At 37.8% G+C, this 27,698-nt stretch overlaps 1 protein-coding gene across 4 annotated transcripts in view; it reads left to right on the plus strand.

Annotated features, from left to right (window-relative positions):
* Window positions 1-27,698, plus strand: part of NPAS3 (neuronal PAS domain protein 3) — a 298,073-nt gene that overhangs the window by 137,215 nt on the left and 133,160 nt on the right. For all 4 annotated transcript variants that reach the window (XM_072427890.1, XM_072427891.1, XM_072427892.1 and 1 more), the window contains one exon: window positions 3,579-3,823. In XM_072427890.1, the coding sequence (XP_072283991.1) occupies window positions 3,579-3,823 (245 nt within the window). The remainder of the gene's footprint in view (window positions 1-3,578; window positions 3,824-27,698) is intronic.

Consider the following 27,698-nt stretch of genomic DNA (forward strand, 5'->3'; position numbering starts at 1 on the left):
AAAATTGATTTGAACCGTCCATAAAATGTTCTATGCAAAGGATAAAAACATATTTATAGGCTGTTGTATTTGCTTGACGTGAAAGCTTACAATCCAGCTTGCCGGCTGAGAAGATACCTTAGCTGTTGTCAGGTCTGGCATAGTACAGCTGTGTTCCCGTGCCCTGTGCTTTGTTGTTACTGATTGGATTTGACGTGTGAGGTGGAGGAATGAGGGGGGTATGTGACCTGAATGAGGGTCGTCTACTACATCAGGTGTCTGTACAGTAATGGGACGTGACACCTCTATTCTGCCTGTCCTGTATCACTGGCCTGGCTAGTGATAATTGCAGCTATTTGCCATATTTTTCCTATTTGTTAGTAAATAGTTGATGGGGATAAAGGTGTGTCAAGACCTCGTTTAGCAGACATCTGCATCCAGGAATAGGGGTGAGGACCAGTTATCTGTTTCAAAATTGGCAAATTACTGAATGAAATGCTTGTGGTTAGTCAGGCCTATTAGTGGAAATAGTTAACAGAAAGGTAGATGTCCAGAATTACAATTGACCCTTATCCTCCAATTGTGTCCCTAAAATAGACCTTTTTAGCCTCTCATGCCCCCCATATAGACCATATCAGATTAACAGTCTCTCATCCCCCGTGGAGAAGTGTGCAGGTTTGAATGCTACAAGAAGTAAGGGGTTAAGCTGAGCCGCCCGCGGCTGTCAACATTAATTTCTTCTCGACTCTGTAAACATCAGGAACATAAAAGGCCAATTTCACAACTAAATATAGCAGCGTATTTTGGCCTGATATAAATGGCAGATCACTGCTGTAGAACACGACAGGCTGAGTGTCCCAGTGATACACGGTAAAGAGGGAAATGTCGTTTGCAGAGGCCTAAAGACTTGGCAGAGTTGGATTATATGTGGGTGATAGACGTTTATCTATTCAGCCCAAAAAAAGGAACAGATGAAAGTTTCAAAACCTACATAACTCTACAGAAAGGTATCAGAAGTTGGGGCTCCCAGGACATGCTACGTTAGACAAACACAATTTTAGCTAAAGCACATTATGTAGCAATTAGAAATGTTTTCAATTAAGTTTTGGTCAATGGATTCATATTGTGGCCAAATAAGTTTGTTTTCCTAGTCTTGAAGTAACATCTCCAGATGTTTTTCAACGACATCAACTTTCTCTCCAATGAGTATTAGTGATAGCTAAAAACTGCAGAGATTGGAATTTACTTTCAACCGATGGGAACTGATTTCTTCAGCCTAACGGAAAGGTTCTTCTGTTCATATGTTAAAAACAAAATTTGTAAACCTGGCCTTAAATACTCAAGCTATTTTTCTGCTTTGCTCCATCCACAGTTCGTTCCACCAAATCAAGCTCAACTCTTTTTACATTCCCAGGAATCCTGCAGCTCTCTGTAGAGGACACAGGCCTGAGTGACAGCATAGCTTGGGGAACATAAAGCTATTTTACAGGCCACTGGAGATACTGTAGCTGTTTACACATAGTATATTAGTCTCTTTGCAGTAAAACAAAATTCTTTCAGGGCTTGACAATAAGGCTGTTTGGCTTCAAATCTGAGAACAAAATAAAATGCTGTAGAAACATGCACCAACATTGGATGAATAGTGTGAATCTGGTGATCTCACTGTGCCCAATGTAAATCTAAAATCAGTGTGTTTAGTAGTTTGTTTTTTGTGAATTGTTTGCACAGATTCATACAGGTTCTGTTGGTACCAGCACTTCTAGCTGAAAATGCAAAGCTACTACTTCTTAATTACAGTGTTGTCAACCAACCTTGTGTACTCATTGCTCTGGCCATTGAGACACCAATCTTGATAGACCTAATTAGCCAATTGAAGGAGAGCGTATAGCAGACTGACAATTGTGAAGCAGTAGTTTACCAGCCTATAACATGAGAGGTTTATATGGCCTGTTTGCCCTATGGTTGTATACTTCATTTTTAAATGCACATTATTTGCTGGTCATGTTGTTTTGTTTTTTTCTGACTGCCCCTTGCACCATCTTGCAGAAAGCACCAGCACAGCAGGGTGCTGGTAAGATGCCTTTCAAGTACTATTAGGAATGGATGGCAACCCACCTCACCAGTGTTATCACAAACAAAAATAATGTGCTTAAGAAAACTGTATACAAGAAGACATGATATCAATCAAACTGAGAAATAGTTTCTGGGTTAGAAGATAATGCCACTAGAGTTTTGGCTCACAGTTTGCATTATTTCTCAGGGGATTGGGAGGGTATTATTATAATTATATTTTTCTGGCAGGTATATTTATGGCCTATTTGGGGTTTTTGTTATGTACAGCTGTACTAAAAGATGGATATTTCTATTTGTCCAGAGTTCTTCATTAATGGGCCATGTGTCATTGGCATAGAGTAGGTTAATAGGAAAAGAGGCACCAAGGTTTCCTCCAGAGTGCTAAGAGTGGCTCCTCTCCACTTGTTCTCCCGTTAGATGCCGCGTAAGCTCAGCATGTTAGAACAAGCATTCCCATTACAGAGGCCAGGGTGGGGAGCGACGGGTGGTGCCTCTGATCGCTAGACATCGAAACACGAGAGGTGCAGGGAGGCTTCAAAGCTACAGAACTCTAGCCTTTGATGAATTTTTAATTTTTCATGGGGGAGTTGGGGGTGCTGAGCAGCCTCTCGTCTCCCAGGCTGGTGTAATTGATTAATAGAAGGTGTGCTCTGAAAAATCCATAACCTGGTGCACGTCTGACACTACATTGAAAGTAAGAACCATGGGCTTTAATAGAAAATTAACCCTAAACTGCATTTGGTTCTTACTGGAGTTATACATGGTGTTCAGTTTCACACACACATAGTTCTTCTTTTATTTAGAACAAGTGGAATAAACTCTGCACAGTTAAGCAATATATACCTCATATTGTGTATTGGCAACAGGTGCATTGATAACATAAAGAATGTTGGAATGAGAACCTGCGGAGCTCATAAGTTATGCTAAACATTTGCTTAGTGCAATTTTAGAGTTTTTATGGGAAAATTCCTACCATGTCACATATCTGAATCCTACCATTTCTACCGACTCTACATAGATATGTGTGATTGGAGGAGGGGGAATCCTTTATTAAATTCTGAACTTACATAATAATAAGATCCTTAGATTGATTTTTTTATTTTTGGAGGTCACCTAAACTCATGGCTTTTTATTGTGTGATTTTCAGAAATAGCCTGTAGTAGGTTTTTTGCTGGCTTGCTGGCACAGCTGGTGTAGCTTATACCATAGGGATCCAGTTTTCCCATGTGCTCAGTAATCAATAGTGCAACAATGAATTGTTAGCAATTTTAGGCACACCATTGACTTACTAAAAAGAGAACAAGTTAACCTGTAAATATTTTATACAAATTGGTCATCATGTTCCTCTGCCTGTGTTTTAATTCAGAACTAATTAAATATTAGATTCACATAAAAGAAGTCACTTATGTATACATCCAAAGTATTTGTAGTTTATAAGAAAATGGTTTACTGGATAAATATTTTTTAATAAATATAATGCTATCCTGAATTATGGTTTCCTTTTTTTTTTTTTTATTTATCTTCAGTTTACAAGCCCTGCGGAAAGAAAAGTCAAGGGACGCTGCCCGCTCCCGGCGTGGAAAAGAGAACTTTGAGTTTTATGAGCTTGCCAAACTACTTCCTCTGCCTGCGGCCATCACAAGTCAACTAGACAAAGCATCTATCATTCGGCTGACCATCAGCTACCTTAAGATGAGAGACTTTGCCAGCCAAGGGGACCCACCATGGAATCTACGCATGGAAGGCCCACCTCCCAACACTTCTGTCAAAGGTGAGTCGCTGCTCACTATAGTCCTTACTAACACTCCCCGATTTGTTCACTGACAAATCTCACTTCAGCTGTATAATATTTCCTACTACTCAATGCTATGACTGTGTATCTAACTTGGCATCAACATTTTGCTATAAAGAAATTTACTGTTTCTACACAATTTTTATTATAGAGGAGAAAGTATTTCTCCTCTAACCACCAATGGTAGGGTTACTTACTACCAATGAAAGGAAGCATTTCTGAAATGACCACCAATGTAAGAGAAGATTTTTCCACTGACCACAAAATAAATTAAAAAAAACATTAAAGTTTTTGCTGGTATAGGTAGACATTCCCAATCCCCAAATAGTATTAATAGCTGGCACACTGCACTTCTGTGAACATTTGCTCACAAAATGGAAATGTCCATTGTGGGAAATCAATAGGCCGGCTTGAATCAGTGGGACCTTGAGCATTCTTTATTGAAGAAACAGCAGACTTATAGTCCCTAACCATTCCTAGTGTGATAGGCTCTCATCACAGATTCCGCTTCTGTCGTTCTAGGCTCCATACTAGCTGACATTAAACGGTTCTTTGCTGTCGGGGTATGCACAATAAAAATGCATAGAGCTGTCAGCGATCATTCATTTAATCAGGCTGTGCAATGAGGTAAACAAAGATGGCAGATTAATGAGTCCGGTATGCTCAGTGACTGACAGAGCTGCAAACATAGGCTGTCTGAATTTAACCCTGCCCTAGCCAAATGCATATTTGTATATTATATTAAATCCCACAATGCTTTCCATCTGCTTTGAAAACAGAAATTTATTGCTTGGATTAATAATTTCAAGTTCTGTTATTGAACATAAAACATATTTGTTTATAGCAGTTGGATATTTGCTATATATATTGAAGTTGGATATTTTCTTTATGTATATTTGCAGTAATTAGGTTTGTATCTGTGACTTAAGGTCTTTACAAAATACAGATTTCCTAAACCAAACTTTTTTTGTGGGGTAAAAATCTAGGATCAGTACAGGTGTTCCTTGATGTTGTTTAATGATCAACCATGCTGGATCGTGAAACGACCTACCACTAATAGGGATTGCTCTCCGCAGTAAGGCACGTCCTGCTTGTTCCCCGTCTGTAACCCATAGTCTGTACAGCCATTGATCCTAAAACTCAAAATGCTTGTTTTGGACCCTCACTTTACTGTACTATATCTTTTGAGGAGCAGTATTGTCACTCTAGTGGTCAGCTTTTAGCAGGTTATACTACTAAAATATTTCCTAAATCCATTAACAAGTATCACAGACATGGTGCACTGTGTGTGCAATACTCAAGGACATCAGAAATTTGCAGTTGTTGCAGTTGCTACAACAAATTGTTGCACACATTTTTCTCTCTTTTTTTTTTTATTCTCCATTCATTGCAGTGAATGGGGTCAGCTTCACAATGGACAGCAATGGTAACTGTTGGTTCTTGTGCATTGCAGTATAGAGTGCAACATTTTTTTACTTGTGGTTAGAATGCAGATATACTGTGTTCAGGTGTAGGAGAAGTGTGTAGGAAAACGTTTTTGTCTGCTTTATACTAAATGCAAACATAACAAAAGCACACAGCTACTTTTGAAGAATTCTGTACTGAGTAGGTTCTTATCTAAGTAACTAATTTATTTCTTAGTACCAGCAAAGCTTGCTAGCAAGCCAAAACCTTGTATACTAGAAATCTCCCCAGTATGCTAGGGCAGTGTGTTTCTGTGTTCCAAGGGCATCTCCAACAGAGTGGGTAAGTACTTTTTGTGGCACAACTGTGCATTGACTGAATGATCTTACTTCTTTACACACACCTTCTTCCCTTTCCCCTCTCTACCTGGTTGTTCTACTTCCCTGTGCTCTCATTTATCTTCCCCAGTGTCCTAGGCATTCTACCTCCTACAAGGGACCTGCGAATGAAGAAATAACAAATACTAGGCTAAGCCATTCATAGCTTTAGTCCTTTGCTCTAGGTTGTGTTTCTCCTTGGGAAACAGCAAAAGGCTCCTTGTGAAATACAACCTTAGTTCTGTAGCCTCCAGCTTTTTGGATTAGTCTGGTTTTCCAATCTGAGATACTTGCACTGATCAGCTAAGCTTGATCATTCCTGTCTGGGAGAAATCAAATGGTCCACAGGACTGGGAATGCAACCCACCCTGATTGTAAGGATTCTTGGATACAAAACCATTACAGGTTTTCTAATTACCAGGAAGACTTAGGTGTTTGTAAACAGAAAAACTTCTTGGCTTTTAAACAGAATTAAGCTCTGCCATCCACCACAAACTTCATACCCCCATTTAACAAGCTCTACATTTGCCATACAAATCAATAAAGAAATCTTGTTCATGGCCCGACTAAAATAGATCGTTTTTTATGGAGTTTTAAGGAAGTAGGACTAAAAATAAGATCTGCTAGAGGGAGAGCCTGTTTTTTGGATAGAGGATGAGGTACTACAATGCGCTATGCATATCATTGCTTGGTCAGGATCTCATGACTGCATTAAGAACTCTAACATACATATATGATGTCAGTAGGTGACTGACATAAACTGTGCTATCTCTATAAGCGGGACCTTTTGGAGCGTTTGCAGGCTGTATGTATGTATTGTGCATTTGCATATGCAGAAAGTGAAAAATTACATGTGACTTTCTACAAATGCACAGCAATGGGGACAATATGGGACACACCTGAGAAGTTAACCTTTTCTTTTTTACAGTAGTATTACGAAAAGTTTATTTTGTAGCTGGAGCTATTTTTTATTTCTGCTGTAAAGGCACAATGCAGATCTACACATCATACATTTTTACAGACAACGTTACAGGTTTTACGGTAGGAGGCCTATAAGATAATACTTTTTTCACTCTTGGATTACAGTTGCTTTCATGCCTAATAGAACCAAAATGGAACCATCTAAAAAACATATGTAGAGTAAAATAATTATATCCTAATTCTCACTATAATTGTAATTTTATGTACAGAAAAGGTGGCAATGTAATGGACCAAATTATTCCTGCTTCACCTGTATAACCCCAGAAGCAGTGGACCTGCTATATAAACGTACTTATAGTAGTCAGCATTTGCATAGGATTAGGCAGCCTTTAATGTTACAGTGTCCAGGCCTCATCATAGGTTATTGCTGTAAAAGGAATCTAAATAAATTGTACTATACAGTACAGCCTGATGCATGTCCCTCTTCCTGAATTGAGTAGCATTCAGGGGTTAACTAGAATGGGCAGAATTTGGCATCACAAACCCCCCCCCCCCAACAAAGACTGTTGCAGTTTGTTATCTCCCTGTTTCTTTTATTTATTTTTTGCTTTCTAATCGTAGAGCAATTTCCACAGCTGTGGGCAAGAGACATTGCATTCCCGGGCCGGGCTGTAAGAAAAATTGAATGACAGCGAGCAAAACAGCAGTAATTATAAAACTAATTACTAAACGCTCATGATGCCCGCAGGCTTGTGCATAACTAAAATTAGAAAAAGAAATTGCTTTTGGCTGAGGAGGAGGAGGAGAGCTGTTTTGGTCGCTGCTCCCATAACGCATCCGTTTTCAAATCAGGGCGGTGTGTTTAGCAGCATGGGTTCAAATCCCTCCGTAATAATGACAAATAATTTTTCTTATACAGAATCGCAGAATGTGGGAGCAGATAAGACCCGAGCAGGCTCGTGCATTTTACCCTTTTCCCTTTCTGCTTAAAAACAATTTGGTAAGGAGGCCTCAGAGTCACATTAATATTATTACACAGTATTTATATAGTGCCATCATATTACGCAGCGCTGTACAAAGTCCATAGTTGTAACTGTCCCTCAAAGGGGCTCACAGTCTAATGTCCCTACCTCAGCCATATGTCATTAATGTACTCTAAGGACAATTTTTTTTTTATGGGGGGGGGGAAGCCACTTACCCAACTGCATGTTTTTGAAATGTTGGAGTACCCAGAGGTACCCACGCAGACACAGGGAGAACATGCAAACTCCTCCCAGCATTTATACTACTTGTTTAATCCTACCACCATAGCAATGACTCCAACTTATGTTTTTTCTGCACAGTACACAGCTCCATCACATGGGCCTGTTACATTATTAATATTGCACCCCAGTGAGTGTAGAGATTAATATCAAATTTTACTTCCTGTACGCACGTGAGGGAGGTCTGACTACTTATAGCCTGAAGACAGAATGGTGTCCACCATCGTATTCCATCCCTAGTCACACACAGTTTGTAAAACAACATTTTAGAGCATCACAGCCTAAGGTTCTCTTAATATACAGTGTAGGAATATATATGTTAAATATATCCAAAATAAAACCAAAATTATGTAACTAGTCTTAATCTCTTGAAATAGAATACATGATAAATAATAATAAAAATCTAACTGCTTTTAAAGCTTTCCTAGCTTTAGTGAACCAGACCCAGTGTATTTAAAATTCATATAGTGCCAAAGAGATTTTCTCTGATCTTTTCTTATTTATTGTTACACAAAAGTAGTTACTGCTCCTTCTGGTGTAAAAACCACAGACGCAGACTATAATTGTAGCTGCGGCAAGTGAGGTCCGCATTGAGTGCATTTTCCCATCTACTCCACTGAGACAGAGATCAGCCCTAAGGTCATTCTGCTCCCTCCTGGTGTTTCTTCACATTTTTCTTCTCTCTAATTAATCTGTTAATGCAATTTAGATTAGCTTATTGTAGTTAAGAAATGAGCCAGTTACCAGTACAGTAGAACATTGTACTTGTGTGTAATATTGTGCTGTCTATGTAGCTATAACCATTGACACATTAAAGCATATCTGTTGCATTGAAGGAACACTAATGACAGTTTGATGAATATGCATTTATATATTTTTTAAAAAGTGTATATATATTTTTTCCCATTCTGTGATGTGCTGATGTGTAGTTTTTGCTGTGGAAAGTCCGATAATTGCTGATTCCACTGTCTTCTTTTCTCTTATGTTCATTGAAGACTCCACATCTAAAATGAGACGTTAGTAAATGAGAACAAAACTTGGAGAACAACAGGCACTAGGAACAATACACAACAAATTAGTTTGATAGACCAGGTGACCTACTTGCGGCTACAATTTAAAGTGGCATCTTAGCTATACGCTAGCAGCTATCTAGAAGTATCTGTAGATAGACAAATGGACATTTATGTACTAGCTTGCCTGCCACAAATTCTGTTTAGCCAATCTTCTAGATTAGACTCCACAACTTGATGTCATGACCAGATCTTGACCATTTGCTTTTCTCCTCTGTAGCCAAAACAATACCATTTTAGCTGTAAACAGTAAATGAAAAAGATATCTTGATAATAAAGTCCTATGTGTGCATTCTTCTCTAATTAGCATGCTCCATTTATTAGATTCACATAACTGTGCAGTGGATTGGTGCCTAATGGTTGCATGCCCAATGACTAACGGTGCTGCTTATTTCTCTCCCAGTCTTATGTTGATGTGTAGGAATTTACCAATACAAACACATTAGAAGGTATAAATTGAAAAATAAAAGTGGAACTCTGGGCTTAAGTCTGTTTTACCCTTTGCAGTGGGAAGGGACTATTGCTCATTTATTCTAAGGAATGATGCTGTAATAGTAAAAGTTTACCTTGTTCCTTACTCCTACACCTGCTGGCCCTTATTCTACTTCCCAAAGCTTTGGTTGGTGGCTGGGCCTCAGCATCAGCCCCCTATAGTGCATGGTTTATAGACTTGCACTAAATGGGATGATATCAGGGACCAGACCGGCTGGTTGGTGAGCCCCGGGTGAGCCCGGCTGGTTGGTGAGAAGGCTGGACCAGTCTGGTGGAGTAAAGGGAAGCCTTTACTCCTCTTAAATCATTCCCTAGACAGAAATAAAACAGGACATATCCTTGTAGGGCAGAGGAGACCCAATGCAAGGCTACAAATTAATTAACTAGTTACAAAGTTCACAGGTAGAGTGATCAAAGTTCTGTTCATTTCCACAGAATGACAAGGAAGACCAGATGCTGCTCATAGGTTTAAGATATTTAAGAAAACTTTAGTAATTCAATGTGTATCCTATGTGAATCTTTGTATTTATTAGTTGCTCAGAACCTTTTTTAATTTGGCAAAATTAGACAAACAAAATGGCCCTAGCTTAAAAAAATCTTAGTATAAAACATTATATTTCTAATAAATTGTAATGATTAAGATATTAGGATAACATCAATGATATGATACTTAAAAAAAAACAAATGTTTAAATGTGATCACAAGGTACAGGTGTAACATTCACAGTATAATAGAGCAGATGTTAAGACTCAGATGTCCAACTGAAGGGTAGGAAATGTAGATGTGGACTAAACAGTAGTAAAAGAAGTGGGCAGGTGAATTTGAGCATGAATGTATCAGGGAGATTATTTTCCCTATTACTGATGGACACTTGGTGCAGATATTAGGGGTAGTGTATTTTATACATCACTATCATGTATATACATTTCATGTATACCTCTAACAAGAATAATTTTTTAAATAAATCAGTGCTTTACATTGGCTGCTCAGTAATAGACTTATATACCGGGAAAATTATCCTGGATGGGGGACAATATTTTGCTAACGGGATCCCTGAACAAGGATCTCTCCCCTGTGCACATATGCAAGTAATGATATGCATCAATCATACAGGGCACATGGCTTTGTTGGGCAGTGCTTCAGGTAGCACATCTGTACATTCATTCAGGCATTACAGGCACCCACCTGGATTGTCCCCATACAGCATTTAATGGTGCTGAGCAGTTTGTAGTAAACCCTAATGCAGTGACACATTTGGCTTTGCAGTAAGAGAAAAATTATTTCCATGGCATAATTCATTTTTTGCATGACAGATTAAATTACTTTATGGAGTCATAATGCTATAAGGATCTGTCTGAAAATATATAACTTATATATGCTTTCCTCAACCCAATTAGAGTATATGCCTTGCTTGTTTATGTGCTGTATTTTTAGGGGTAGGTTGGATTATGAAGGATTGTTTTCATCAGTTATTATTATCATGTTCCTAAGGTATGCACAAAAGCAATAGGCAGATAAAATGTAATCCTGATGCTGATGACATAGAAATGCATGGGGTGATGGTTGGGAATTAATTGTTCCCCCCAGGTGACCTAACCTACAAGAAATAGGTTTTTCTGTATCTGCTCTGCTGTCAACTTACATGCATTGACTGTAGAAAGTGGCCTGTCAATTCACTAGGAACTACCAGTGTCACTAAGACATGAAGCCATTTTCTCCTGATCTTAGTCCATTGATCGACCGGTTCATCAGACAAAATTGCTGCCTTCTTTTTAGGTCACAGGTCTCTCAGATCTTAGTCCCACCTGCACCTTCTAGGATTTCTCATCCTGAGCAGGATTTCAGAGGCTCATACAGCAGTTAACAAAGGTTTATGGAATAATGAGAAATGGTATGAGCTGTATGCAGTTTATTTGGCACTGCAACATAGTATTAAGTAAACTTGTGAACTGCAAAATATCTTAGCGATCGATAGAATAAAACTGGCTGAACCATATTTACTGTTTTTTTAAAAAGGCATTACTAACAAGGCATTATTAACTTTAGTTAAGCTAAATTTGTACACCTTCATATTCCTAGGTGCTGTTTCACCAATTTGGGTTTCTGTAAAAAGAAAAAAGAAAACATGGTGGTTCTCATTTATGATCAGCAGTGCCCTTATTAGCTTTGGATCTTCTAATGTTGATGAATAGAAAAGGGGACAGGGTGCAGGAGTTTTTTTTTTCCAGGCAACGTAAGCTTATCTCCCAAGCAAGTCAATAAGCATGGATGCTAATCACATTTCCTGACATTACAAATGCCTGATAGAGGTAACATTTACCTTTTTGTATATAAAATCTACATTCAAAATATAATATGTGCCAATGATAGAAAAAAATGTGTAATTACCTATGCACTATAGTTTCCACATATTATACAGTGGAAGCTCTGGTGCCTATATAGTAGAAACCACAATTTAATCCTAAAATGGATGTTTGGCTATTTTGTTTCATGACATTAAATGAGATGTAATGGGATCGGATGGCTTCACAATTCAGCTTTTCTAATGATTAGATCCCTGCCTGAGCATACCTATTTAGCTATAGTCCATCACTCGGCTGATGCACTTTATCAAATGGGGAGTCTCCAGTGAATGGAGCTCAATGACAAGATGTGAAAGTGCACTAACTCTAGGTGTTTTTCCTTTATCGGGCAGATCTATTATACTATGCCTTTCGTGGGAATAAATATTCCATGGATTGTCTTCCATGGTAATTTACAATACATGCCAAGAAAAGCTGAAAGCAGAACCTCATCAATTACAACATATTTGTTAATTGGAATCTTCTAAGCTATACTTCTACAGATAATTCATTGTAATGTCATGTTACATACAATTTATTACACTCCTTAAGTATTACAGTATATTATTATATAGACATTAATGTGTATGCTGTTTAGAGGTATTAAATATTATATCATGACAGCCATATCCATATTTCTTCATTTACTATCAGTGCTGTTATTGTTGACTCAGAAAAGAAGCTTTCTTTTAAATCTGTTATAAAATGGCGATGTCCTATTTTAATTATATTGCATGAAATGCTTGCGATCATGTCATGCTTTGACTATAATAAATTTCATGCTTCTTCAGATAGGTATGGCAATATACTATAATAAAACTGTATTATGGTCATTGCCAAGTATTTTGGGTAATTGCAGTAATTCATGCGCACCGAGTTTATGTATTTGCCTATTGCTCATACCTTTTTAGGTATTTTTATAAGAGGAATTTTCTTATGTCTAGTTAGACTTAGTACATACATTCCAATAGTCTGATTTTTGATAGGATTTTTTTAAATTTCAGATCAAAAGGAAGGAGTGGGATTAGAGTGGCTTGGTGGTCAGTGTGGGGCATAATGTAGCCCATAGAATGGCTTTGTGAATGGTGTTGGGCATGGTGTATCCCATGGAGTGGCTTGGTGGGCGGTGTTGGGTATAGTGTATTTCATAGAGTGGCTTTGTGGATGGTGTTGGGCATAGTGTATCCCATAAAGTGGCTTAGTGGGCGGTGTTGGGTAAAGTGTATCTCATAGAATGGCTTTGTGGATGATGTTGGGTATAGTGTATCCCATAGAGTGGCTTGTTGGGCGGTGTTGGGTATAGTGTATCCCATAGAGTGGCTTGGTGGGCAGTGTTGGGTATAGTGTATCCCATACAGTGGCTTTGTGGATGATGTTGGGCATAGTGTATCCCATAGAGTGGCTTGGTGGGCAGTGTTGGGTATAGTGTATTTCATAGAGTGGCTTTCTGGGTGGTGTTGAGTATAGTGAATTTCATAGAGTGACTTTGTGAATTGTGTTGGGCATAGTGTATCCCATTGAGTGGCTTTGTGGATGATGTTGGGTAAAGTGTATCTCATAGAGTGCCTTGGCGGGCGGTGTTGGGTATAGTGTATCTCATGGGGGGGCTTTGTGGATGATGTTAGGTATAGTGTATTCCATACAGTGGCTTGGTTGGCAGTGTTGGGTATAGTGTATCTCATAGAGTGGCTTTATGGATGATGTTGGGTATAGTGTATTTCATAGAGTGCCTTGGTGGGCAGTGTTGGGTATAGTGTATCTCATAGAGGGGTTTTCTGGATGATGTTGGGTATAGTGTATTCCATACAGTGGCTTGGTGGGCGGTGTAGGGAATAGTGTATCTCATAGAGTGGCTTGGTGGGCAGTGTTGGGTATAGTGTATCTGATAGTGTGGCTTTGTGGATGATGTTGGGTATAGTTTATCCCATAAAGTGTCTTTGTGGATGATGTTTGGTATAGTGTATCTCATAGAGTAGCTTTGTGGATGATGTTGGGTATAGTGTATCCCATAGAGTGGCTTTCTGGATGATGTTGGGTATAGTGTATCCCATAGAGTGGCTTTCTGGATGATGTTGGGTATAGTGTATCCCATAGAGTGGCTTGGTTGGCAGTGTTGGGTATAGTGTATCTCATAGAGTGGCTTTGTGGATGATGTTGGGTATAGTAAATCCCATAGAGTGGCTTTCTGGATGATGTTGAGTATAGTGTATCCCACAGTGTGGCTTGGTGGTTATGTTGTGCATACCGTAATGCACATGTGGCTTTGTGGGTGGTAATAAACAAGGTAAAATAATACTATTTGGTCACCATTGTTGTAAGGGTTAGGAAGTTTGTTTTAATACACTCTACATAGGTCTTTGTGGTGAGTAATAACATTTTATAATGATCTTTGTGAATGGAGCTGACTTTATCATGATCATGCCTGTCTCCATTTAGCTGAATTGGGTGTAATAGAATTCCATTTCATTTAATGATCTTGACATGTAAGATAGTTGTTGTGTCGTGCAGCGGTGCAGTAGAAAATTTTCTGCACAACCTGTAGTTTATCCTGTCAAACAGCTAAATATCTGTGGAAATGGTTTATAAATATTAATGTCTATGAGAAAAAGTGTTTGTTTTTAGAATGAGAAGAAAAAAAACTATGTAACCATAAATTCCCTGGAAGACATTTTGCAGGGTAGTGATTTTTTAATTAGACATCTTGAAGCAATGGAATGCTAGCTAGAAATTTCTGAATGGAAGTGCAGACTTTGCTGCTTCTCCTCTACAGTAAGCCTGTTTGGTTTCCTAAAGAAGTATATGGAAACGCTGGAGGCTGAGTACTTTGTAGTATCTGAGAATGATGTGTAATGCTGAAGAGTAACACAGTGCTTCTTCTTGTAAAACAAGGCAGATGGGCTTCCTTGTCTTTTGGCAGCTGATTGCAGCAGTGCACATTTATTTTGATCTTGGGTTCTCAGTTCAGCAGATGTAAGGAGCGGGGAAAGAATACATCATCTCTAAACTGTCCAAGGGTATTTAAATCACTGGATGTTGAGTCCATTTCATGGACCTAGACATGTCTTCGGAACGCAGTTTGGTACTGGTGCATAAAGAATTTACTTGCATGACTTCACCTACTAACCTTTTTGTTGATGACGCTGCTATACATTCCAGTATTCCTCTGGAGAAGATATACCCAGGTTCTGCCAAAAGAGCCTATCTTCCCAGTCTTGGAGAGCGTTAATAAATCAGGCCCATAGTTTATCAGTCTCCTATGTATTTTGTTTCATGGCAGAGTACCTTCAAGGAACCATACAATGCAGCAGAACCAGGTCATGTATCTACGAGTATCCTATACCCCAAACTTGTTTTGTTTTAGTTTTAGATAAAGTGAGTAAAGATTGGAACTCCTGTCCAATTTTATTGCAATTGGAAACTCCCTAGATAGATTCCTTAATGTTTGTATTTTAAGTGGTTTGATCCGCCTTAAGATTTTTATTGCTGTATTGTTCTTAGTTGCAGATTTTCTCTTTATTCATATCTGCTAAAGGTTGTTCTTAGATCAGAAAGGTAGGGAAAATATCTCTTCTGGATAATAGTAAAACCAGACAGGTTTCAAACACTTTACCCTTTTGTCCAAAACTACTTTTGTGAATAGCTACACTTTAAGACATAGCTCTCAAATGGATCTTATGGTTACTATTCTGATCACATTTTCATTGTCATTCACATTGCCTAGTAGAATAAGACTGACTATGACTATATGGGGACATTTTACTCCATCCAAGTGATCAGTATATGCTTTCATTTGTTCAATGTTCATATATTACTGCTCACCAAGGAATTTACTGAATAACATAGGGCAAATAGTAATAATGATCTGTAACCCCCCCTTCCCACAAACAGTCACATATTACATGTTGGCTGTTCATTGTTGTTAGCATAGCGAGGCATCATTTCCGAATGGCGCTGTGGTCTGCAACACATCAGTGCTCTTTTAGAAAGCCTCATTATTGTTTGTTTCTTTCATTTGATTTTGTTAATTGTTCTGTATTGACAAAGGACTCTTACAACAGATGCTGCAACCTTAAACAGAGTTTTGGTAAATACAGCAAAAGGCAAGGGCCTCCTCTCCTCCTCTGTCATTGTTTGTACTTGTCTAATTTACAGGTTGGTCATCTGCAGACCATATTTATTAGACATCTCTGCATAATATGTTGGTGCTTTATAAATAAAAGATAATAAAAATAATGCTAAGCAGCCATTGTCATCATAAAGGCTTTGTAAATGTTAGGTCCAGTTTGATAATGGTCTGTGTTTTCTATGGAGAACAAAGCATTGGCAAAGTATGGAAGGCCCTCTTGAAAGCAGAAGTAAGAAGAAGAGAGTTTTAGCTATATGTGTACCTCTTGGAGCTCTGGGAATACTGGTCCCCTGCGAGCACACAGCTCTCGGTGTGTCTGACAGCAGCGGGCAGGGAGAGCGTCTGATCCACTCTCACAGAGCCCAGAGAGGCAGTAATTGAAATCAGAGGCGGTGTGACGGAATGGCATAAGGGGCTTTGAAGTCTGCTTTCTGAGAGCGCAGCGGGAGCAGACACGCGGTGAAGGACATTCACTATTACAAGCAATGTCCTTAATAATCTTGTTAGCCCAGACTCTCCACGTACGAGACAAATGGAACATTATTGGTTTATGGGTTGAAGTAAATAATTTAGTTTCCAATATTCCGTCTGCTTTGACAGTAAATTAAAATGACATGAAAGGGGCTTGTTGAATAAAGAAAATATCCAATCAGATGTAATTGGCATGACTTAGGCAAGAGAAATGTATATTATAATTAAAGTGTGTTGTCTCCCAGCCCTTTGAGTTTGCATGAATTCAAATGTCAGGAAAAAAGAGGGAAAGAATTCTTTGATTTTGAGCAATTTCAACTTTTGTAAAACAGCTTCTCGTCTTCTGTTATGAGACAGGCATCCAAGGAAGACCGAGAGTGTGATGTGACAGCCAGCTGGGTGACTCGATGGCTGTAGGCACGCAGCTGCTGGTAGAGCTGTCTCTTATGTACGTCATTATACCAAGATCAGCACCCCGGACAGCACATGGCCACTTATTGACCCAGTGATCTGCATCTGTGGAGATGATTCACTGTACATCTAAGTTTTATTTATTTTCATTCATATGTTTGAATCTTCATTAGCAGCTATGAAATAAAATCAAATGATGAAAATGTTTTAGGGTTTTCACTGAATAAATATAGAATGGAAGGCAAAGAATTTTACTTTAGTAACATATCTCTATTGAGTAAAAAAATATGGATATTATAGACGGATGTTGCCTATGCAATAGTGAACTTATTATCATCTTAGGATCTTCTGCCTTGGTCTTTAAAGGATGTTTTTAGATAAGGATCTAAAAGAATCTATAGATACCAATACTGTGAGGGGTGTAATAGGACAAGTGGACTAGGTCTGCTGGGTTCCAAGCTTTCTCAGTCACCCACACTTTATTAATAATATTCATGCACTAGCACTAGCTCTGTTCAGGCTACTTACATAAGGTCTATGATTTGTACTTGGATTGTGCCAAAAAAAGATTCCCAAAAGTGTATCTAAGCCCATTTTATGGCAAAAAGGTGCTAAATGGTGGATTACCCTGTACAGACATAATTGACTGAAACTCCATAGGCTGACTTTTTTTTACATTTTTGTGTCAATTGTTTAATGTCCAACTTGTTTGACATCCATTGCCCCCTCCATAAATACAGTGCATAAATAAGTGTAGTCCAAAAGGGAAGTGTTTAATTCACAGAATTACCAGTTAAAATTAAAAAAAGAAATCTTAAAAAAAAGGAAACCTATGAAACCACCACAGCTAACTCCTTCGCAAAATTCTGACTGAAGTTAATAAGACTTGATATTCATAGAGTTCCATGAAACAGGCCTGTGTTTTTCTTCTCCCCCTACTCACTATCCCATAGCTGTTCTGAAGAAGTAGGACTTTCCTATCTGAAATCACGAGAAAGTCCTGATGGCCCAGTGGTGAGAACTGTTATAGATACCACATGGCTTCCATTGGCTTCTGTCGATCTTAAGTATGGCAGACACAGGCAACACATCATTAAGTCAAATTTTTAGTAGGAGATCTCATTTAAATTTGGGCAATCTTTATCTTTATTGACATAAACTGCCTGATTTTAAAGGGTTTGTTCTCACATTAGTGTCTTCCTTTAAAACTAATAGCAAATCATGAACATAGAAGAAGAATTGAATTGCCGATTATTCTGGGATTATGTCTTGTGTTTCACATTCTACCTCAACAAGGTCCCAGCAGTTTTTATGTTCAATAAAAACAGGCAAGATGTCTGTGGTTAGGTTGGTGCTGGACTGATTCCAGGATATGATAGAATATAGGTGACAATGCGTATAGTATGGTGAATATAGGTGAATTGCAGGCAACTAAGCAGCAGCCAATCCCAATGATCCTTCCAGTGACAAATCTTTCATTGAAAAGAAAAAAAACGTTGCTGCGGGCTTCTGCATATTATATCTGAAATGAAAGGGTTTTTTTCATTTAAAACAGGAAAGTCAGGTTTAAAACACTGATTTTTTTTTATGTGTGTATAACTTCTAGGCAGATTTTTTAACAATGGTGGTTCCAACTTTTTTGAGAGGTGTCGTCACACTTCCTGTTGTGTCTCACAACAGGAAGTAAAAAGAAATCTGGAAAAGAAAATTAAACTGGTAGAAGATTTAATCATGCCCCTTTCTATCCAAAACAAAAAGCAATACATGACTTTCGATATACTTTAGCTCTTCTCTTTTCCAGTGTATCTTTGAATAGATGTATGAATAAGGGCATGAGGCCAGTGTATGTAATTTAGCAGCAAAGAAGAGGCCCTTGTGAGAAATGTCTTTTTCTATTCCCTTTATACCCTTCTTACATCTGTCCAATACATTTACCTCTTACAGGCCTCACACAGACAGTTCTATCAGGGTAGGTGACGTCTTGATTTGTGACCTTTCACCTGTTCCCCGGGGAACATGCCAGGGTTTTAATAAAAGGTCACAAAGCCTTAGGCTCTAAAATGGGGCCAATGCTGTGTTTAATTGCTCACATTCAATGTAATCCCTGGGATACAGCGAGGGATAAGTAATTCTTCAGTGACACAGAGCACAAGGGGCTCTGGGCAAGGCTGCTATCCCCAAAGTAGATGACTTGCAAACTGCCTTTGGGTGCCTTATTGCTGTCTTGACTTTGGAATGGCTCCTGGTAATGACAGCTTTTAGACACACTTGATTACAATTATAGATTTTATGCCACATGCTTCACCTCTCTGGCGATACCGCTAGAAGCTGGGCTTAGAGGGGAGACACGAGGGGGTGTCTAATCAACATATCAGTGATTCTTATTCTAATAATCAGAAATCTGAGAGAAAAAAGACCTTATCCTGCTTTCAGCTACATAACCTTTAACTGTTTTCATGATCAAGTTTTTTTTTAAAAAAAGGGTTCTTGAAATTAGATGTCTGTGATAGTATCCAAACTTTAGATTTTTCATGTAACACAGATTAAATAAAAGCTTTCATTGATGCAACAGTAATTTATGTATACAGCTTAATACATTAAAATATATGTGAACTGATTTACCTGTTTACAGATTAAAAATTCTGTTCAGCTAGTCAGTGTCATTCATATACTTCATAGCCATATTGTATATTCATGCTGAATCAACCTTTGTAATATGGAGGAACCCTTGAAATAACTCTCAGGACAATAATTACAATATCCACAGGTCGTAGCACAATAGTATGGTGGTCAGTGGGAAGAATTCTGCTTACATTACTGGCCATAGGGAAGAATGTCACCTTTATAGATTGACACCAATGATTATTTTGGCTGTTAACCTGACCTGGGAATTGCTCATTGTTTAAGAAACTCTTAGAAACCTCTGGAGGAACCCTTGTTGAGAAAACTGTAGATGATAGCAATATTACAGAACTTACCTTTGCAACATGCAAGCAATGCTGGAGGAATTTGTACTGTTGTCCATCCACGACTAAGATTTGCACAGTACAGACCATGGAGGCAGGTGACCAAATCTGACTTTTTCACAGATTCAAATTCAATTGCAGTTCTCCTAGCCATTCTCACCAATTCACTGGACAGCAAATAAAGACGCAGCACACAGAGAAGTTCTGTTCTCTCTTTTTTGCCTGGTGATAGGCTATTTACCATTTAAATATGGATTTTCCTAAAGGATACTTTATTTACTAAGCCATCGTATTACGAAACTTGGCTCAATACATAGAACTGACCCAGAAGCAAACTTCTGGGACTTTCATTTTTAATAAACAGAAGCTTATGTTTTGCTAGGGTAGGCGTCATTCAGAGATCCTTTAGTACGGTATGGGAACACATTGTACTTTTTTCCCAGCATGCCAGTCTTGGATTTTTCCAAAATTATTTTTAAAGAGTAAATAGTCATTTATAATCATTAAACTCGTTATTTTGTATAATTTTAATCTAGTTTGTTTGGTTAAGTAATGGAAACTCATCATGAGAAGTGCATGTAAACGGCTATTGCCGCTTTATGAGCATGCTAGTTGTCTTTTCATTTTAATTCTTTGGCTTTAATTCTTAGTAATTATAGTAAGTAATATCATAGTGAATGAGAAAAATAATTTTCTTTTCTGTGCATATGCTGTGTTTGTTTAGGGGTGTGAATCAGGCACAGCCAGGCAACTTACACTTTCAGAAGGAGTTTCACTCTTTTATCTTCTCTTGAATGCATGAAGCCAGGAATCCGCTGCAGATAAGCAGAAAGATCAAATAAACTGAAAACAGTTAAAAGTATTTAAGAGAATACATTTTAGCAAACTAAATGACTGTCCATTAGGGTTTACATCTATTTTAATCCATGGTTCAGGTTCAGCCTGTTGCATATGGGGTAGGTTAATTTATTGGTTGAACCCTTCATCATACTTAATTCAAACGAATGCCACTTACTACATAAAGATGTTCCAGATAAGCCCTATCCCTTGGTAATAGTAATTTGGAATGTTATTTGGAGGATGGGTCTTGTAAGTTTCTGAAACAGGTAATATCACACATTGTGTTATTCCATCAACTGGTCGTCAACACTACAGATCAAATCCAGTCGAATACAACTAATACTAGATATTCCTTGACATAGATAAATAAAATGTTTCACAGGTATATAATATGAAAATATTTGGTCTAAATCTAATTATTATTATTGCTCTAAATCTATTTATTCTTGATAACCATATTATAAAATTAATTTTGCTGCTGAACAAAAAATGGATTCTAGACTGATAAGTTTTAGTTAGACCTATATCTGCTTACATATATATAAGCTAGCCATATCTTATTGTATTGCCTCTTGACCCCGTTCCTTCTTAGATATGATCTAATTGCTTGGTCTAGAAAAGAAGCAGCTGGACAATGGCAACATAGATGACCAGCCTCCATCTAAAATATTGGTACGTACTGTGTCTATGACACTCTTGTGTCATACACATATCAAACTTCAGTTACACAAGTGAGTCCTCCATCACCGTAAACCTAGCTTTACTCTTGCATAGTTTTAAATTATTTGGGTAGACATTGACAAGGTATAAAGATAAACCAGAACTTTGTGTAAACCTTACTAAGATACTTTTTGCTTTAGTTAAGATATTGAAATGAAATACGTTGCTGTGTTCTTTTCTCTAAAAACTTTCTTATTTTTCAAGAGTGATGTTTAGAAAATAAGTGAATAAAGCAGCATGTGTGCCCCATGTTAAACATACACTGCATGACGTACGTAAAGAATTCGGTGAGGATCTGGCAGGGGAGGAGGGACCTTGAAACGCCTCGGCCAGCATTTCTCCATGATAAATGTCTTGTGAGCTTAGAAGCTTTTGGGACGTAATAAAAAGAACTTAATGGACAATTTCTCGAAATTGCTAAGAAAAACCGCGTGCTGTCGGTAGGGTATAATAAGAGGATTTCTCATCACGGAGTCTGAGATTGAACGTCTGCAAAAGGAGAGAGAGAAGGGAGAGAGCAGAAAAAAAAATAGAAGAAAGGATTTATCTCTTTGGTAACTGAGTAATTGAAATACAGACGAGCTTTGGTTCCAATTTGCCAGCAATAAAGTTGTAATGGGGTTTTCTCTGCAATTTTACCCTTAATGTGCTCATTCTAAGCAGCACTATTTTTTCCAAGCGAACAAATAACCTCAGTACAGCTTACTAGCAGTAATAGGCGCAAGCTGATGCTCGTATTAAACCTTTTAAATCAATTCACTAGTCTCTACAAGCTGCAGTGTCTGGCTACTGTGTTGATTAACACTTTCACAGCTCACGGCAGCTTTTGCAAACATCGGTTTGAATATTGACTGGTATGTTTACAATTTGAAATCCAATGCCATTTTCCCATCCTCCTAAAAAACAAATAATAATAAAAACCATATGGGGAAAAGGAATACATTTTAAAATACGTATGTTTTGGTTTGCAATCAATTTGCATTGGGCTGTTTAGGAAGAAAAGCAAAAAGGACATTCGTTCTGGATATGGGTCCACCAAGAGACGTGCAAGGAATGGAAACTTGGTAGAATAGGCTAGAAGGTAAACACCAACTAGAGGCAAGGAAGTAACTCTTTTTTTTTGAATAAGTCAGACTATTGTAGTCAAAAGATATTATATTTTGAATAAAACCAAAGCTAAGATTATTACCGACCCTAGAATATTGTCTTCCTTTTATAAAAATATTACATATAGCATCAATGATGTGCACAGTTTAAAAACCATGACCAACCAATCAGGCTATGGCCCCTTTTCTGACTTAAGGTTGAAAACTGTGCCGTTAGCTGCTCCAAGCCCAAGTGAGTTTCACAACTACATTGAGTTCATTTGAGGTTGACTTTCAGTTCTTCCCTCAGAGTTGTAAAAGCAACCATGCAGCCAGAAGAGACTTGTTGCTTTCAGGAACCGTGCCACAATCAATTGCAACCACACCCTCTTGCACAAAATGGTTCCCAACCTTTTATTCAGTTGAATAGAAGGAATTGGGAGTGCAGTGGAGCCTGGGGTAGAACGTTGTGGTCAACTGCAAGTCTGAAATGGCCCTAAGATAGTTGTTTTGATTGTTGTGAGTTACTACACTTTACTTTGTTTTTTGTTGCATTAATAAAAATTCCTAATGATGTAATTGGTATCCCACACCTTTTTTCTTTATGATTCTATTAAATAATGGAATAGGGGTCCACTTATGTTTTAAAGTAGGTCTTAATGTGTAATGTAGAAAGAATTCAGTTAGTAATTCAAATACAAATATCCGGTAATACCGGAAGGGAAGGAGAGAAGGGGGGGAATGAGGGGGTGATGGGGATGTTCCCTGTTCTCCCCAAGATAAGGAGTCTATGCAGTTGGGCCTCCCTCTTTAGTATATCAAATTACAAAAAAAAACATGGAGTGCAAGGAGAAAGCAAGGAAAGAGGTTTTGAGGTTCAAGAGTTTTAAGTCAAGCTATGAATGTATTATTATATATTTACTTCATATATAACAAGGTCATAAATATACATAGTTCACAAACCTAGAACATGTAGTACATTGTTTTGCCTGGTTATGTTATACAAGAAACACAGAAGTAAAAATATTATTGCAAGTTAATATAACATGCTCTGTTAGTTACACCTATTTCTGTAAAGAAACAAAAACTAAATATGTGGGCTCATGAAAGTCATCACTGACTAGTCCCCATAAGTGTGGGCTGGGGAGGGTCACGTTCGCAATTTGGACACCTCAAAATATCCAAGCATACACACAATGATGGTCCCCATTAGATCCATGTGATGCTTGTTCAATTTGACTGTTTTTTTTTTTTTTTTTTTTTTTTTTTGTGGCATTATGTGATGGGTTAAGGGTGGTATTTAAACAGATGTTGGATTATTGTGTTTGGATTGTGTTGACTTGAGAAAGTGCCTGTGTGGGCTTGAAACATTGCCAGTATGACTTTGTCTTTGATTCTGCTTTTGATATGTCAATAAAAGAGCTACTTTTTTGACACAGTGACTTGAAAGTCCATGCAGGATGCTTTTTAGACCAAGCAAACTCTACTGACATTTCACATAGTGAAGGAGGAGTGGGACTACATGGGGTACTATATATCAAAGTGATTTCCAGCCACTAAGAGGAAGCCAAAAACCTGTTACAATGCTTCTTTCCAACAGTTGTTACTGAGACGATTGTGTTTAAAAAAGAAGCATTGGCTCGCGCTCCAAATATATGTATGAGTTCAGACTAACGGTTTTTGCTAGCAGTTTTAAGCAGTGCAAAAAGTGGTTGACATTGGACCAAATAGGTCCATTCATTATCCTATTATGCTTTTTGACAAGCAGTAAGAGTTGACAAGGTTGCTTTGCATTTTTTGCTACATGTTTTGCTACATGTATCTTCCAGGGGTGCTTTGTCACTTTTGCCACAATCATAGACTTGAACTATTACCACTTGCAAATACTTAGTAAGGTTTGTGCAACTATTTCTAAACGCTTGAATTTTACATTACAAAGAACAAAAAAGAAAAAAAAAGTACTGCTGTGCTATGCCTGAAAAAGACTATCAGTTATCAGTTACCACCTGTTACTACTCCAGGGCACCTGGGGCATAAAATGGGCAATCTGACACCCCCTCAAACATTCCCTTATGGAAACCTTCCAGGTCCATGTATGTCTTTGGCAGTAATTGATATTTGGGAATGTTTGAAGGAATGTTCGATTCCCTGTTTTGTAAATAGAGCTGCTAGTGCTTGGCGTGCAGTAAAATACTGCTTGTCTGAACCCAACCTTCGATGCAGAAGTCACATTATATGACCCAATACACATCTTCATACAATTGTTGGGTAAATATATAATATACTTATAACCATTGTTTCTTCTTTAAGCAATCTTAGAAGGAGCAGACTAGTTTACAGTTTATTTGAAATTTGGCATAAGTATTCTCTGAGATCAGAGGTTTATTTCAGCTGTTACATCTAGCTCTGGGCTATAAAGACAACATTTGAACCTTGGAAATCAATCATATCATAAGCGTTATAGTTATCACCTGCATCAGTTTATTGCGTGCTGGTCTACCAACATGCACATTCTACCTCTGTAAACTGTATATAAAAGTACATCAGCATAGGGCACAATCATTCTGCAAATCAATTTCTTTTATAAAAAAGCAGAGACATGGTACCTGCAGGGATATGTATGTATGCTTGCTGTGGTAAAGATATACTCACACACAGTACATGGCCACCTTTTTGAAGACCTTTAAAAGAAGAATTATGGGACTGCCTTTTTTTAAACCCTACCTTCTATAAATGTTAGTTTACTGACTACTGTTTTAGTGGCTCTCATGCTTTAATAATTTGAGTTACAGACCTGGAACAAGTATGCAGATATGAGAACGTATAAGGACTGACCTCCATGGAGGGCATAAGAACAACAGCTAGGAGACTCTCTTCACTCTGCCCATAGTCTGTATGGCCAGAACTTGCCACTGTTCCTTGTCTGCCCTTCCTGATGGACAGAATGCCAAACCCATGTTTAGTACCTTTTATCTCTATTTGCCACTAAGGCATTTTTAAATTTTGTTTGAAAATTTTGCAAGCGGTAGTAATCTTTTCTGACGGTCAGATGTAGTCATTATCATCATACGTAGACCTTAACAGTATGATCCTCAACAAACTTTTTTATTAATGATTAGATCAGGGAAGGATTAGTCCATTCATGGCCATCCTAACTCTTTTAGAAGGCCTTCTGTACTGTTCAACACAAGACAATTACCTTCTCTTTTTCTTGGACCTTTATTCCAGAGCCTGATAAACATGTTCCATTGCTAGATCTTGATTTACTTGCTAGCACATATAAATCCCACACTTTAGATGACTAATGTCTGTTTGACTGTATCTCTGAGCCCAGGTGAACATCACAAAGTCTCTCTCAGACTGGTAATCATGCTTCACCGAGACACGCTGTGAAAATGGCATTGTTATTTAGAAACATTACAAAACCCAGACTCTGTTTTCCTGCCACTCGCCACTATTTCACTCAGCCAATTTAGCTGCCTTCCTGCAGGGAGCGAATGGAGCAATTAAAATTAGGAACACAGATTTTCACATTCATAGGATCCACATCAGGGACGAGTGATCATAAATTAAATCATTTTCCTTTCCCGCAAAGTCATATCTGTATTAAATGAGGCTGAGAGACAGATACATTGAGGTATAGTGAAAGTGGGACTACAAGATATAATATGACACAGAGGAGAAGTTATGATTAGAAGACAGGTTGAACAAAAAAGAATAAGACATTGATGATGAGGTAAGAGTAATCTGCGTGAAGATAAATGAGACAGGAAAAAGGAAAGCTTAAGAGAGCAAAAAGTGGGTAGCTGGTTATTGCCTGTCAAAATCAGGAGCTCCCTCTATTTATAACAAGTTCTGTATATTGATAGAAAAGTATGTGTATAGAAAATGAGGGGCCTAAGGTGCCCATACAGCAAACTGCAGTATTCCATAATGTTAGTATGGTCTTACAAAGTGTATTTAAGGGAATTTTCATTTCTTAATGCTATTTATCTTTTTAATGGATCTCCACCTCAAATCACCCAATATCCAATCAGCCCAAGAGTGAAAAGCTGTGTGTGACACTTCAAAATGGTTTGACTACATTGTGCTTATTAGCAGGAATGGCCTAAAGAGACCATGGTTAAACAAAATATAACCATATTTCTTGTATATGTTGCACACATATGGTACAATCATTTAACCCACAAAATATGTCCTAAGCCAAATCTTTTTTCTTTTTTTGGAAGAATATGGAATTTTTGGTAACAAATAGTTGTTTTTTTTCTCTATCTTTAATGATTAGTAATTTAATGAAAACAATTAGTCCCTGGAAATTCTCCACAGGGGCTCAGTGGAAGGAACAATTATACTAGCTTCAGTGTAAAGTGGTATAAGTGTCCCAGACTTCATGCCAGTTGGACAACTTCCCCGGAGCCCCTGCATTTGTTTTAGTGGGAAGAATGCCTTATTTGTCATTTTCACATGGTTTAAACTTCTTTTTAAGAAAAATGTGTCTGGGAGATTTCCTTACATTTTCTGTCCTTGAAACATAGGGCCTGATTTATCAATATTCTCCAAGACTGAAAAGGAAAGACTATAATAGGTGAACCTGGGTTATCATAGAATGGATCTAGTCCAGGATTGAAAACATTTGCCAAATAAAAGTAAATTATTTTAAGAAATCAAATCCAGTTTTGCTGGATCACCCAGATTCTCCCATGATAGTCTATCATCTCAAGTCTAGGAGACCTTTAATAAATCAAGCTCATAATGAGAAAATTGAAAGTAAAAGATCAAAGTGAAATGAGATCCTCTTTTTAACCATCACTGGATCAGGTGTCAACTCCTTTTCTGGTGTCAATTATAAAAACTTTCCTATCACTTTTTGTCACGTCGGCAGGAAAAATAGGTGGAGTGACCTTGCAGGTTTTGACTGGAGATACAGTTGAACCATTGGGTAAAAGACAATGCACTACTTATCCGTGATCAAATTTAAATTTAATTTTAACCTACTACATTCCCTCCTATTGTGTGATACTTCCCCCCACTCCCTAGATTGTAAGCTTTTCGGGTCAAGGTCCTCTCCCTTTCCTGTGTCACTGTCTGTTTCTGTCTGTCATTTGCAACTCAAATTTAATGTACAGCGCTGCGTAAAATGTTGGTACTATATAAATCCTATTCATTAATAATCTTAATAATAATAATATTAATACATATGAGGTAGGAAAACATTGGAAAATAATCCTTGATTTTATCAATGTTAATAATGTATTACACTTGCAGGAAAACAAATATTTACTTGCCGTCTAAATGAACAAGTAAACTAGTCTTCCCTTTTCTCATAATATTACAGTTCTTAACAAAAAAAAGGCAAAAAAGGCAATA

Source organism: Pyxicephalus adspersus, chromosome 12, assembly GCF_032062135.1.
Source record: "Pyxicephalus adspersus chromosome 12, UCB_Pads_2.0, whole genome shotgun sequence".
Classification (NCBI taxonomy): Eukaryota; Metazoa; Chordata; class Amphibia; order Anura; family Pyxicephalidae; genus Pyxicephalus; species Pyxicephalus adspersus.